Genomic DNA, 16,034 nt, shown 5'->3' with positions numbered 1-16,034 from the left:
GTCAACCCGACATCTTAGTTCTTAATGCACATAAAAAATACAATGGGTTATGTCTGGAACTGAAGACGCCAAAGGGTAACGGCGCATTGTCTGACAAACAAAAAGCGGTATTGACGCAATATGAAATGAATGGTTATCTTACGATGGTTTGCAACGATTACGATCTGATCTGCAGGGAAATCGACCGTTACGTCGACGGCATTCGCATACCTTGTCCTGGCTGCGTTAAGGCTTTCAAGTCACAGGAGACGCTACGAACGCACCAAAAGATATTTCATAGATATAATGATTCTTGAACAAACTCACTGGCGCGAATTAATACCTGGCATCGCATACAAAATAAAAAATTATGTTGTCTTCGAGGACATTAACCGTTTAAGGTTGGTCCTCTTAGACGGCAGCCAAGAGTACAGTTTATGGGCTCCTGACTGCGTACGGTACGTACTGCAAGGCGAAGAGTACACTCACATACGTAGCTATGGTAAAGTCAACGGTCGATGGAAGTTCGACGTTGAAAGAAAGGCGGAGGCTAATCCATTGTGTGATTAGTCGTCCTCATGGGCTTCTAGGTATTGGTCTGCTACGTCGGACCTCATTTTTTCCGACATGAAATCGATCGATATCGTAATCAAGGCTCCTCCTGCGAACGCTGCGACGTAAGGTAACATCATATATTAGACCATTCTTTTCGTATTGCAAGGTAATGGTCTAAAGGCTTGGGACCTTCGTACAGGCAACACCAAATATGTTGACCGCTGCGTTGACAACCACATTTATCGCAGATGCCGTCCCAGTGTTCCCTATTCTCCCATTTTACTCCTTCGTAGTCGTCAAAGCATACGAAATCTTGGTCTATTTCCTTCTTACGCTGCACTAAAGCCCGGCTGGTTTCAAGGGGGCAACATCGCTCTGCTAAATCGCCGTGGGTTTCACAGACGACTTCTTCGAGGTGGTAACGTCGGCAGCGGTATTTATGCCAGTTTTCTTCGAAGAGGGGTTCATCGCATCGGCGGCAATGACCTTTAAGGCAGACTCTATGCTCGCGGTGATATCGTAGGGCCTGTACTGTGGACAGTTCCTTACCGCAGTCACCGCAAACAGTGCTGATTGTCTTCTGACAGACTTTCTTGGAAAGATGGTATTGCAGTCGCTGCTTGCTACTAAAAGCTCTATCACATTGCACGCACTTCATTATATATACCTTATTTTTTATTGTTAAATTGTTAAACCCTGTAAGAGGGTTTTAGGATAAGGTCTATTATTTCTTGTTATTTTGTTAAGCCCCCATTGAGAGATTAGGTATCATTCTTTCTCATCGTTGAAACCAGCAAAAAGATAATCATGTTAACCATTCTTCGATTTAACAAAATAACAATAAAAAATAGGCCCTTACTTGAGACCTCTTTACAGCATTTAACAAAATAACAATAAAAAAGAAAGACCTATGCTAATTCCCCTTGCCGGGGCTTAGTAAGATCTTCTTTGCGACCTCTTACTCTTCTCGAGCGTCGTCTAAAGTCCTTTGTGCTTTAGTATCCGCGGGACACCAATGTCCAACGAAGTCTTCTTCAGAGAATACCTTATTACAGTGGCGGCAGGTGTATTTTTTACACGGTTTGGGTATCGGTGTTTTGGGAGGGATTATGCAGTCAGCAGGTAGTTCGCACGTAATGCAGTCCATATATCTATGGGGGATATCGAATGAAGTCCTTAATGGACTCCTTAGCCCACGTCGCCATCGTCAAAAGCGCACCAAACCGTTCCGCGCGCTTCAGACCACGCATTTCGTCGTACAATTCCTGCACGCACTCTTTTAGCCGGTCTATCTCCTCCCGTTGCATTTCTATGGTGTCTCTTTTATCTTTTGCGTCGGCGGCAATCCTTCTTACTGCTTCCACTGGGTCCATCTATATATAAATGGGGTTCATTAGATATAAATGAACCCAGATCACATGCCTTGTAACGCTCTGATAGTAGGACCCACCGGCTGCGGAAAGACCCAGTTCATCGTGGAGCAGCTATTAGGACCCTTTAGATACCGCTTCGACTACATAGTACTATTATGCCCCACCTACGTGAATAACCGCACCTGGACGGGTATAGGAGCGAAAGATGACGACTTCTTCGTAGATATCTTAGACCCTAACGAGTTATCCAGCCATTTGAAGTTCTGGCATAAGCAATTCCCTAAGGATACACAGACGCTCCTCATATTGGATGACATTGCCTGTGGGGACGACGTAAAAAGGCGCACCTCCGAATTAGTGAAGCTCGCCTTTAGCGGTAGGCATGACAATATCAGCGTTTGGTTGCTTTCCCAGCAGCTTACCAGCGTCTCTAAGCCCTTTAGGGAAAACATAGGCTCTCTCGTAGTATTTTATACTCCGAGCAAGTCTGACCTGGAAACCATTTTAAGCGACTACGGCGGCGAGATGAGCAAGGAACAGCTGCACGAATACATGCGGCATTTAAAAACGCACCAACATTCCAAGATGATCTTCTCTTTGAGGTTTCCCTACACGGTTGGAATCTATGATTCCTAATGTATATGGACATTGAGCAGCTCATAGATGAAGTCCCCACGCAGCTAGACGAAAGTAACCTCAAGGAACAACTCAACATCCTTGTGTCTTCGGGGAAGTGCAAAGAAATGATAGGCAAGGAACTTACCCATGAGCAGGTTAATAAGCTGTCGGAAGAGGAGGTTAAGAAGTTCCATAAGAGGTACGAGGCCGCCCTTGCAAGTAAGACCACGGACGCCGTAGCAGACTCCGCTATCCGACTTGCGACTAAATTGCTTGGACTTGCACTGCCCATAGACGACGTGGAGCAACTACAGAAGGACATAAGAGATGACTATGTCATATCCCAAGAACTTAAGATAACCTGCGGGTGGTTGTCTTTGAAGTGCGGTAAGTTAATGGCAGTCGCCTCTGCGGCACTTCACGTAGCTCAGCATGTCGACTTGAAGGAGGTACTAGGTTCCTTAGGAACATCTTGGAAGGACTTCAAGAAGGACAGAGAAGTCGAAAAGGTCTTCCAGGTAGCACTTGCTGATGATCAAGCCGCCTCAAGTACTTAGTCAAGTCGTTGTCAAGTCACCTCAAGTACTTAGTCAAGTCGTCCTTAAGTCATTCTCAAGTACTTAATCAAGTCGCCTCAAGTACTTAGTCAAGTCGTCCTTAAGTCATTCTCAAGTACTTAGTCAAGTCGTCCTTAAGTCATTCTCAAGTACTTAGTCAAGTCGTTGTCAAGTCATTGCCAAGTCATTGTCAAGTCGTCATCAAGTTACTTGTCAAGTCCTTCAAGCCCCTTAATATAAGATGAGTGACACCGAAGAACAACCAGAAAAGGCTCCCGTAGAAGATACCAAGATTACCAAGCCTAAATCTGCAGGCAGAGTTGCCGCGGGAAAGAAGCTCGCGGAGATGAATAAGAAGAACAAAGCAAAGAAGGTGGAAAAGGTGGAGGACGAAAAGAAATCCTCCATTAATCCTGGGTACGTCATTGGCGCGTTAGGAGTTGCTATAGCAGCAGGCAGCCTTTACTTACAATGGTGGAATATGAAGCCAGAAGTAAAGTGGGAGGCCCCAACATATCACGCACCTGTGGAGGTTAGAAAAAGCAAAATCCCTGAAATGGAGTAAATTTATCACCCGCGGCGACCTAGATTTTCCTTCTCGCTTTGTAATATAATGTCGACCGCGTTGTTGAAAACTGTTGAAGAAGCGGCTATTATTACTTCCATTGTTGCGGGTATTGGTTGGGTAGGTAAGAAAGTGCTCAAAGAAGACTTTACTGAAGACCCAAGCAAGAGCTTCGCTAACTTTGCTAAGATGACCGCTGCCGTTGGCGGGGCTATCATGGTAAAGGATTACCTACGGAAGGAAAAGTACCTACCTAATGTATAATGGTTAGCTTAGTCGCAGGTGGAGTCATTGCAGCTTTAGCATTCACTGGAGCTAATTATGGTGGTCAATATTTAGATAGATTAGTTAGAGGCGACAAAAGCGGTGCCGCCGAAAGAAAAAGGCACGACTTAGCGCTGGAGAAATATCAGCGGGACGTGGCGGCTTGGAATAAAAAAAGACAAGCCTACAGGGATTGGTTGGATAAGAACTACCAAGACAAAATGCAGGCGGATAAGAACTTCGAAAACACAGACTACGCCTTTAAACTTTATGCGCAAGCACACCCCGACTTTAGAATGAAAAAGCCTCAGTTCAAGAATTACTACCAGCCTTCTAAGAAACAAAAAGACAATGAATTGGTTTTTGTAGGAGTCGCAGGGCTGGCCGGAGGCGTGGCTTTGGCGTATCTAATATAATGATCGTCTTTTTGGAAAGCGACAAGAATAACTTTACTACTTATCTGAATCCTCCCATCCGCGCGGAAAGGGTTCGGTTGGTTAGTTGCTCTTTGTACAATTCTTGGTATAATTTAATTAATGGCTTTGTCGTCGGAACTTCCGGCACCAAACCAAAAATACCAGATTCCCATTACACCCCCATAACACTGGCTAAGGAGCTAGCAAAGCATGGATATACTCTTACCACAGGATTGCCCCATGAAATGACATTCAAGAAAAATAATGGGAGCGCCAATCTAAAGGACAGTTCATTGGTAGAACTCCTGGGCCTTACTAGTACCACGATAAATAGCGGTAGTACATATGATGTGAAATGGAAAGTCGCATCCTCTTACGAAGTCTATTGCGACTTGGTTCATAGTTACAACAATGGAGAAAAGTCTTCTCTTATGTCCAAGTTTCTGCCCCAAGGTAATCCATTTGACCCAGTAGAATACACTCCCATTTCTTTGAGCTATGACTTATCTCATTTGGTAGAAAGCATAAACATCGCCATTAAAGTAGACGGAAAGACGGTGGATTTTAACGGACGTAAGATCAATCTTGTTTTATCCTTCGCTTGAATCAAGCGAAGCGCGATTCTATTCATATAATGGGCCGCGTAGAGGACAAACTTAAAAGGATTTACTATGGGCCTGAAGGCTATTGGAGAGGAGCGTCAGCTATCAAGAAACTCGCGACCGCGGCCAGGGTATCAGACGAAACGGCTAAGAACTGGTTGAAAAAACAAACCCTCTGGCAGGTTTATCTTCCCGTGCCTAAGTACATTCCCAGGCCCAGCTTCACCGTAAATACCCCCAATGAAGTTCATCAGGCGGATTTGCTTTTCTTGCCGCACGATAAGGTGAGAAAGAAGACCTATAGGTACGCTTTGACCGTAGTCGATATCGCAAGCAGATACAAGGACGCCGAACCCATAACCAGCAAGGATTCTGGGGAAGTCGCAGAAGCCCTAGGTAGGATTTATAAGCGCGTCTTGAAATGGCCTAAGCTGCTGCAAGTGGATGCGGGGACGGAGTTTATGGGCGTGGTTACCAAGACCCTGAAAGACCACGACACTAAGATTAGGAGAGCCGAAGCCGAGTACCACAGGGGTCAGAGCATCGTCGAAAGATTCAATAAGACCTTGGCTGAGCGTCTCTTTGGATACCAGTATTGGAAAGAGCTGGAAGATCCATCCAAACGCAATAGGGAATGGACTCAGAGGCTCCCCCAGGTCGTCGCGGCTTTGAACAACGAGGCGGCCAGGGCTACGGGAATGAAGCCCAAGGATGCCATAAAAAAGAAACACGTGGAACACAAGTCCTTCATCAGAAGTTCGAGGGCGGTCTTCCCCCATGAAAAGAAATTAGGTAATGCCACGGTTCGATATCTCTATGAGCCGGGTGAATTAGAAGGAGGATCCAAAAGAGCTACGGATCCTAATTGGTCTTTGGAAACTTATCAGATCCGAAGTGCGATAGCTAAGAAGGGTCAGCCCATCTTGTATTATCTTCACGATGGCCCCACACGTGGGTTCGTCATGGAAGAACTGCTTATCGTGTGATGTCCGAATGCTATCGTATGCACTCCGTCATCACACATCCATCGCTTACCGTCAAATGCAGACAGTGACACCTTCTCCTGCGTGACGTTATGTATCTGATGACCATAGCTGCGCAGGCTGTTCATCTTATGCCGCTGTTCCTTGCGTGTTCGTAATACGTTGAGGTAGGACTCGTGCGTAATGTCCTTCTTAACCACATACTTTTTTACACCTTTAGCTTTCTTTTCTACGCCGTCTAACTTTAGCACGCTGTACATCTTTGGTTTCAGACCCACGTACTCTACTATGGGTTTTCCTAACATTTCGTCTTTCATCTTCCCAATTACCTTCTTATTCTTCGCAGAGTAAAGGAAGTGCTCCTTCGGGTAACCGCTGGTGTCGTACTCGTCTATGTCGGGGAGGCAGTCTTTGTAAACGTCTTCCGTTTGCACTTCTAGAATTAGGGAGTCGGTGTCTGTGTACAGGAGGCGACAGCGGTCTCCGTACTTTGGCTTAAGCTTATCGTAGTAGAACTCGTACATAAGCAGCTTCGATAGATCCAGCACCGTAAAGCCTGTGTAAACGGGCTTGTTTAGTAAGAGGTTTGCCTTTTTCATGTGAATCACGTAGAAGTTCAGCATTTCTACGTATCTAACGAAGCCTGGCTGTGACACGTATGCTTCTGCTTCCTCTTTGGTGCTGACTATTTTTACGCTTACGCGCTTGCGGATGTTCTCCATTGTCTTTCCGAACACGCTGTTGTTCATCAGTTTGAAGAGGTTTTTCTCGAAGTCATTTTTCGCTGCGGTACGCTTTTGCGTGTTAAAGTCAATGTAGGGACGCATCCAGGGTTCCTGCGTGAATTTTAGGACTCTGTGGATCTTCTCTACGCGCATTCCGTGTCGCACGTAGAACTGCAGGTTGCGGTAATGTACCACATACTTCTTCTTATCCATCAGGTTCATAGTTAGTTTCCTGTACGGTTTGTAACCAGGGCACATTTCCCTCTGCAGCGGACTTAGCTGCTTAAATGGTATCTCTATCGCTTCTGGTGCTAAGGGGAACTCATTGTGTTCGTCGTGCAGGCGCTCTGGGTACTCCAGATCCACTTCTAAGACGTAACCCTTGTCTTCCTCCTTTCCTACCTGCATGTAGAAGTCTATCGGCTTCACTGGATCCCATTCGAAGTCTCTCACAGGTAGGTACTGTGACATTGCCCAACCATAAAGGTTATTCGCATCCAGGTAGTAAATGTATGTGGTTGGTTTCTCTGGGTCGTGCTCTACTAAAGGGGTTGTTTGCGCGGGCGTAACGTCGGCTGGGTCCGCATACGCCGCCACGAATACCGTCTTCCATAAACCGATACATGTCGTACTCCGTTAGGAGATCCAACTGCGCATTTGTTTTCTTTAACAAAGCACTCCAGCTGAGCCCAGGAGCCGTGTAGAAATTAGCGGGATCCAATCCGTAATATTCCATAGCCATCTTTCTGAAGCTTTGGAAAACATCTGCAAGCAGCACTACGTCAGACCTTAGGTAGATGTCGTGGTAGTCACCCATGTTCTCACAGGAGTACTTTTCCCACACGTCTAACGCATGCTGGTACTCCTCATCCTTTATGCCGGACTCGTTTAGGGTGCTGTAGAAGCGATCTTTGGGTGGTAGGGGTTCTTTGAATCGATCCCAGGAGTCCATGTATTCGTATGGGTAGACTCCTTTCCTTTCCGCGCCGTATTGACTGGAAATGGGAAAGTTGGTGTTATACTTTACGAGGTTTGCTAAGGAGTCCGCCATAAACTGCTGCGAATCTAAGAACTTTAGCTTACCCACAGTTACGGACATGTAGCGCTCTTTGTTGTTGGGTATGCATTTGACGTCGGAGCCGTCTGTTCCTTGTAGTAGCAAATGGGAGTCGTAACCGCGGAGGTTGTGAAAGAACACCGGAATCTCCATGTCTGGATTTACTTCGAAGTTTATATTGCATTTCCAATGAGCCGCTCCTCTGTATTTACCCGTGATGTGGCAGTGATCCCTAACCTTATCCACATAGAAATCCTCAACAAATGCTTTGTGGCAGTGAATGCAGTGCGTGGAAGGCTTTCCCGGCTTCTCACCTTTCTTAGCATACTTCCCGCATTTAAAATGAGCTTCTCCTAGATACTTTCCATCTTCATCCCACGCTTTCTTGGCTCGTCTTCCAAACTGAAGAAGCGTATGTTGGCAAATGTGGCATTTTTTTGCCTTGTTAAAAGCCTCCTGGTTCTCTTTGGTAAATTCCATCTTCTTTGGACGTCTTAATTGTTCTCTAATCTCCCCCTCCTCTTCTCGCAATGCTTCTAGAAACTCATTAGCTGCGTTCTTGCCTCGGTAAATCACAGGAGGGTTTGCTTTACCATCTGATCTGACTACTATGTAACCAAAGGAGCAGATCTCGTGTAATCCTACCTTATTCGTGGCGCCACGTTTCTGCTCTTCCTTAGTTATCAACGCTTCGAAGTCTGCATATATCACGTAAGGCACTTGCATCTGCTTTTGATGGTCTGCGTATGAAAGCTCTTTGTTGGTGGGTATCTGGATCCGTTGCGCCACTTCTTCGACTCCGCGGCAGATCTCATCGTGTTTCTTTAGGGCATTTAAGGATGTAAATGACAGCAAGCAGCAGTCACAGAAGTACTTTTTGCCTTTGTGCTTAGTATGTCTGTAGAATAGTCTGCTAATGTGTTTAACCCATGAGTAGTGTCCGCCGTGGTAGAATAAATGTACGCGCTCTCCTTTACTTTTTGACAGAACTAACGGTACTATCGTCTGCTCTCTGACTCCGTAAACGTTAATTGCTAGATCGTTTATTTCCTCAAATATGGGGATGTCTATCAACTGCATGGGAAATTCCACACCATCCCACTCTAAATCATCTGTGGGATACTTACTTGTCCTACAGGGATCCTTCTCTGCTGGATACAGTGCAGACCTGATTGCCCACATAAAGCATCGATTGTCTTCATTCTTCACGTTTACAATAGCCTTCTTCCTTTCTACCCACGTTGGTAGCGGTACGTAACTCCCCCCTCGTATGGGTACGTACCTGGCTATACTTATCTCTATTCCTTCAACCTCCTCTACTGTCCAACCCGATCCTTCTTTCGTGTAGTTAGACAGCGACTCCATTATTGCTTCTAAGGCTTCACTGAGTGACCTATCCAGATTCGTGGATTCTAATATCACTAACGACTTTGATCGCAACATTGCTGTCGTCATTACCTCGTCTTTTGACAAACTTACTTCTACCATTATGCTCGCTTTCAGGGCTCCTAATTCTTCTATACCTTTTCGGAGAGTCCTTTTAACCTTCCTTTCTGACTGACGCCAAAACTGTCTAACGTCAATCTCACCGTTACCGGGTATTGACACCGTGCTGAAGTTGCTTTGGGATTCCATCTATATAATAGGAAATATTTTATACCTAATACCAAGCACTTTTTAAGTCGTCGTAGTCGTACTCACAGTCCTGACAATGCCAAAACAATTTAACCTTAGTCTCAAACTTCTTACCACATCCACAATCATAACTGCTCATACACTTCGTCTTCATTTTCAAATGCTTTTTCAAATCCGCTTCTTTCTTAAAAGTTCTCTTACATTCTTCGCACTCCATATATAGACTAACATATTTGCGCTGTTGCCCCCAACCACACTTGGAGTGGGTTGTTTCCGTAGGTGGATTTTTGACACGGGTCTTGCCCGTGTTGAGATTGCGCTGGAACCCCCATTCCCTATACTACTGGTTGCCATATGACGAGGACGTCTTGTAGTCCATTTTGTAACAAGACGATGTGGTTGAACTGCAACTTGTTAAAGTAGAACTCTTTTCGCAGTCTTTGTACGATAACCCTGACTCACACGTGTGACACTTGGGATAGGTTGAAATATTTGGATATTCAAAAAGGTTAGAGCAAATTTTGAACCGTGAAAAATTCACTGACGCGTAATACGGTACCGTTACTGTATCTGACCGACGGACTGACTGACGGACTGACGGACTAACGGACTAACGGGCTGACTGACTGACTGACCTACGGACTGACTGACGGACTGACTGACTGACTGACGGACTGACCGACGGACTGACTGACTGTCTGACGGACTGACTCACTGACGGACTGACGGACTAACGGACTGACGGACTAACGGACTGACTAACTGACGGACTGACTGACGGACTAACGGACTGACGGACTGACGGACTGACAGACTAACGGACTGACTGACTGAATGACGGACTGATTGACTGACAAACGGACTGACTGACAGACTGACTGACTGACTGACTGAGTGAGTGACTGACCATTTGACTGACAGACTGACTGACTGACTGACTAACTGACCATTTGACTGACTGACTGACTGACCATTTGACTGACTGACTGACTGACTGACTGACTGACTGACTGACAGACTGACGATTAACAACTTACGAGAGCTAGTTCCCCCAGTTGATACTCTGTTGCACAAGGAAGTACTGCAGCATGTCATCTGACAGTTTCTCTTTAAAACAGTAACGATAAAGTGTTTTAAATAAGTATTTTTCTTTCATAAGATGTAACGTTGGATTTAACAAATAAAGCTGGATTTAACAAATAAAGCTGGATTTAACAAATAAAGCTGGATTTAACAAATAAAGCTGTTTATAAAAGTTGCAGATAGTTTAAAGATGCATTTTCAGGGGTGGCGGAAGCTGAAAATCTTTGGGGGGCACTGCAAAAAATCACAACAATAACTTAATAACAGTAATAAAAATCGAATCTATGCATTTATATTTCATGTGAACCAATGTTTTGTGGGGGTCCAGGCCCCCCAAAAAAATTTCGTCACGCGGTCCCCCGGTTCCGCCGTCCCTGATTTTACAGCAACTTTAATTGGTATGAAAAATCTCGAGTCCAGGAATAGTTTCCAAGCGTTTGAAGCAAAACGTAACTACCTATGCCTTTGTTTTAGGAGACATATTTCCAAGATGGCGTCTGTTTCGTTCCCTAAAACAGGCCCAAAATGCACTGCGATGCCAACTCGACCCAGGCTTTTCCTCGACCTCGTTAGGGCAAATAATGTGACCGGTCGGAGCTTGGTATCTTTTTAGGTTTTTAGGTGACGAACAGATTAGATAGATAGATTGTAATGGCGGATTCAGAATTTTTTTTGAGGAAGGGGGCGGCAAAATTTACACTCAATAAGTGACGTCAATTTTGAATATGCTAGTAGTAACCTATTATAACGCAACAACGTGTTATGGCTTTCAATTTATAAACCTACATAAGAGTCATGACTTTCAATAGAAAATAGTAAAGATTATCTGTAATATATCGTATGTTAAAAAAGGGAAAACAACGAGTTGTACAGGGGGGTCTGGAACCCCTGAATTCATGCACAATGAGCAAAAGGCTAATAATGCTTCCAAAAGCTCATCTCCGAACCATTTACTTACTTGGTTTCTACAAGCACTCGCTCTATAAGAAGAAGTACAACTTGATCGGCATCCAGCATCTGTAACGCGCCTTTTCGAGTCTCCATAACCAGTGTCATAGGTCTTCTTGTAACAGACCCCTCGGCCAAACAAATATGAGCAGGTCATAGTAGTGGAGCAGCTACCTGATGATGCACTGCATCTGTGACATCGCAATGCACCAGTATTTGCTATATATAGAAACATTAGAAATCAAGTGTTATTTGACCTATTTAAAAAAACGTTAATGTTGTGGGTCGATAGCCCCGTAATCGTTAGTTTTGAAAAGACATAACGAAAACAAGGTTCGACGTTAGGAGCGTATAAAAATCAAATATCAACTTCATCATTTAAAGTACCTATCACCCTTCTGACAATATTTACAGTATTGATTCTACATAGGGTAAAATGTCGAATAACCTGAAAAAAATCATAGTTTGAGTGCAGCTTCTTGAAGTTATGAAGGTTTTTCCATGCCATATGCTAATGCGTTGACGTATGAGGAGGCATTTATGGTTATTTGTTGTTCCTTGTAATTCGAAACACCGGCTTCTATCACAGGGAGCCCGGCTTGGTGATGCTAAATCGGTAAAACCAAGGGCACTAGGACACCGAATATGGTTGGATTTCTATATGTTTTTTCCCCTTTCGATTATTTGAATTAAATTAACGTTATATACTTGTTTACTTATCTTGTGTCCGTGTTCCTTCGTTGTCTTCGTTCGCTGTTGTAGTGCAGACGTTTTCATTCCAAAGGTCAAACGGTTTGAATAGCCTACGAGCGTTACTTCTTTAACGGCTGTTCCGTACTTGACTCTGTTTGTACTATACCAACAACAACGCGACCGCGTGATGCTCCTTACGTCAGTAATATTCAACCGTCAGTTAATATGGTTAATCAAATTCACCTTAAGAATATAGAACTTAAGGCGCACATACTACGAATAAACCTCGCTTGTTTCAGCCCTTCTCTCCTTTCTCTCTTCTTAACGCGTGCGTTACGTATTTGAATTTGAATTTATCACGGTATTAAGTTACGCGTTACAAACACTGGTGTTCTATTACGTAGTGACCGTTTGTATATGGGTGTATTGAGTTACGATTATTAGGTAATGTCATCAACATATGGAACGTGATCGTTTTACCGATTTAGCATCACCAAGTCGGGCTCCCTGTGCTTCTATGTGAAAAATAACTTGCAATAATTTCTATAAGAGCAATGGGCAAAACAATGACGTATTTCAAATTCAATTTATCTGTGCCAGTAATGTTTTGTATATTCAATGATTACTCCTCATATGGCATGGAAAAACCTTCATAACTTCAAAAAGCCACATCTTACCCCAAGTAGAATCAATGCTGTAAATATTGTCAGAAGGGTTATAGGCACTTTAAATGATGAAGTTGAATCATTCTCTGTGTTTGGAAATCGGATGAAGCACTCTTTCCTGTGATTGATATACAGTATGACTTCACTACTTACTTCGTGATCCGCATAGGTAATTCGATTCATCAGAATAGTCACCACAGTCATTATCACCATCGCAAACATAACTCCTTGTAATGCACTTGTAGTTGTTGCACCTGAAATTACCCGTGCGGTCGGGACGTACTGAAAAATCAATGTAAAGGAGCACTTGTCACTTTAAGACATTTAACCAACCACAACATAAGAACAAAGGAATCAAACTTAAAGGGGCACTTGGATGAATTCTCCCTGAAATTTGTTTAGAGTTTTCCATCACTATGGCTTTTTGAAAAAAGTGTGATGATGATAATGATGATGATGATGATGATGATGATGATAAGAGTTTGATAACTAAACGATAATAATAAAAGGATAAGGTTTTATCAAGAGAATATGAACTAAAAGAAGGAATCCCCGTGCCCCATCATGTGCACACTTTGATGCTATTTTTAGAATCATTGATGCTATTTTTAACTCGTTACCATACCCGCGCGATAATCATGCTTCCTTTAATGCCTCGTTTTAGGACACGAAAAGCGACAAAAATAACACAGGCTTTTGTTTACAGCAAGACTAGAAGCCGCCTACCCGGCCTCAAGAAATCAACCAATCAGGTTCTTCGCTCAAAATATCTCAAAGCTAAAAATAGCATCAAACTGTGCACATGATGGTTACAAGGCTATATAGGGGGGATTCCTTCTCTTAGTTCATATTGTCTTGGACATAGTTAATAGAGGGGAATGGTTATGAAATCTATTGTTATAGGTCTTTGTTCGCTTTTGATGTTGAACCGGTCTTGACCGTGCACAATGTTTGATTTATGCTCATCCGAAATTGCAAAATAAGTAAACATAAACTTTGTCTATGGGATTACTGTAAGGAATATTCAAATATCTCTTACAAATCTTTAAGTATTTTGAACTAGCAGCCAAAAGAAAGATTTTTGTCTGTTCACTCAGCCATTGTCAACAATGGTAAAACAATGGTAATACAAAGGATTGTGCACGGTCACGCTTGAAAAATGTGAACAAAGACCTATAACAATAGGTTTCATAACCATTCCTCTCTATTAATTAACTATGTAAAAGGATAAGGCTTTATACATGTCGGACAGCGTCGTTCGTCTTCTCCGTTAGAGCAGTCACTTTTGCCATCACATCTCCATTGACTTGACACACACCGTGAAGCTGAACCGTATATTGAGCAATAGAAGTTTCCCCAGGAGCAGGAGTTTAGTCCTGTATTCACTATAAATTAATATTATCCAAATGTTAAAAATGAATTACAATACCATATTTTGATGTAATGATGAAGTTACAATGATTACACTTATGATAGAAATGTTGATGATGATACATACAAAATTTGCTGTTTCCAGTTTATCGTGAAGTGATACGATATGGTTTTTATTCACGGCTTTATCACACGTGTGTAATAAGTAATGATGATGATGATGATGATGATACTGATGATACATAATGGTGGTCATGGTAATGATGATACATGATGATGATACATGATGATGATACATGATGATGATACATGATGATACATGATGATACATTATGATGATACATGATGATGATACATGATGATGATAATACATGTTGATAAATGATGATGATACATGATGATGATAATACATTATGATGATGATACATAATGATGATACATGATAATACATGATGATGATACATGCTGATGATACATGATGATAATACATTATGATGATGCATGATGATGATACATGATGATGATACATGATGGTGATACATGATGGGTGATGATGATGATGATGATGATACATGATGATGATACATGATGATACATGATGATACATGATGATGATACATGATGATGATACATGATGATGATACATGAGGATGATAATACATTATGATGATACATGATAATACATGATGATGATACATGCTGATGATACATGATGATAATACATGATGATGATGCATGATGATGATACATGATGATGATACATGATGATGATACATGATGATACATGATGATACATGATGATGATACATGATGATGATACATGATGAGGATACATGATGATACATGATGATGATACATGATGATGATGATAAATGATGATACACGATGAAGACACTTGATGGTGATACATGATGATACATGATGATGATACATAATGATGATACATGATGATGATACATGCTGATGATACATGATGATAATACATTATGAAACATGAGGATGATGAATAATGGATGACACGTAATGATCAAGAGAGGTCAAAATTGGTCAAAATGTTAAAGTATTCGGTGAATCAGTATGAATTACCTGTCGGACGTCCTATAAAAAAAGAAAATCATAACATGAGTATCAACATGAATGTCAGAAAGTAATATACACTCCTCAACGACATTCATCACATGTCGGGATCAAACTATTGGGGACTAAGAAATATTTGGAAAATGATTCGGATGCATGTTTCATGTTCCTTCAATATTGACTGTATACCATGGTCATCATTATCATTGATCATGGTCAGCCACTATGGTTAGACCATGTACAGTCAAAATATGTATGACCGTGGTTGACAATGAAAAACCATGGTACCACGGTCCATGGGCATATCCAGGGGTGGTAAAAAGGGTGACTTGTTACCCCTTTTTGCTCATATTTCTCAGTATATCGTTAGGAACAGTCACCCTCTTCTAAATTTCCTACGGATCCGACCCTGTAGTGATCCTAACTCAGGAGTTGGTACAAGCGGTCAGTACACATTTAGACTATTACTTACTTGTTGGTAAAGGTAGACTTGCTATAATAGAAAGAAAAACATAACATGAGCATTGGTATGAAAGTAAAATACAATAAGAAAGGCAATTGTATTTTTTAAAGTACGCTTAGTACATACCGCCACACACTACACCAGCATCTTCACTATGACCACAATTATGGTTTTTCTACCCTCCAGATGAACATCTTGGCAATGTTAACTCTGAGCCTCTACATTGTACATCGTCGAGCAGAATAGGGCCTGTTCCTTGACCAAACCTTGCCCTAGATATAGCCTGTGTAGCGCGGGGTAATCCAAGCTGACGACAAACGACGATGGCATCGTTTAAATCCCAATCGTCATCACAGACTGTACCCCATGTACGTGTCGGGGGATAGTAAACTTCCACGCGTCCTT

The 16,034-nt window shown here is 42.6% G+C and overlaps 1 protein-coding gene across 1 annotated transcript in view; it reads right to left on the bottom strand.

Moving 5' to 3' along the window:
• Nucleotides 1-15,654, bottom strand: part of LOC116293453 (uncharacterized) — a 42,439-nt gene extending 26,785 nt beyond the window's left edge. Inside the window, exons 1-6 of the mRNA XM_089027608.1 lie at nucleotides 15,639-15,654; nucleotides 15,176-15,187; nucleotides 13,960-14,103; nucleotides 12,872-13,000; nucleotides 11,371-11,579; nucleotides 10,367-10,436 (exon numbers count right to left, since the gene is read on the bottom strand). Of these exons, the coding sequence (XP_088883734.1) occupies nucleotides 10,367-10,436; nucleotides 11,371-11,517 (217 nt within the window). The 5' untranslated portion in view covers nucleotides 11,518-11,579; nucleotides 12,872-13,000; nucleotides 13,960-14,103; nucleotides 15,176-15,187; nucleotides 15,639-15,654. The remainder of the gene's footprint in view (nucleotides 1-10,366; nucleotides 10,437-11,370; nucleotides 11,580-12,871; nucleotides 13,001-13,959; nucleotides 14,104-15,175; nucleotides 15,188-15,638) is intronic.
• Nucleotides 15,655-16,034: the final 380 nt, after the last annotated feature.

The sequence above is a fragment of the Actinia tenebrosa genome, unplaced genomic scaffold, assembly GCF_029948245.1.
Source record: "Actinia tenebrosa isolate PJP-AT-01 unplaced genomic scaffold, QUT_ActTen_1.0 PGA_scaffold0__85_contigs__length_37466705, whole genome shotgun sequence".
NCBI classification, from domain to species: domain Eukaryota; kingdom Metazoa; phylum Cnidaria; class Anthozoa; order Actiniaria; family Actiniidae; genus Actinia; species Actinia tenebrosa.
The sequence above is the reverse complement of the archived record's forward strand: the minus strand, read 5'-3'. Positions and strand labels throughout refer to the sequence as shown.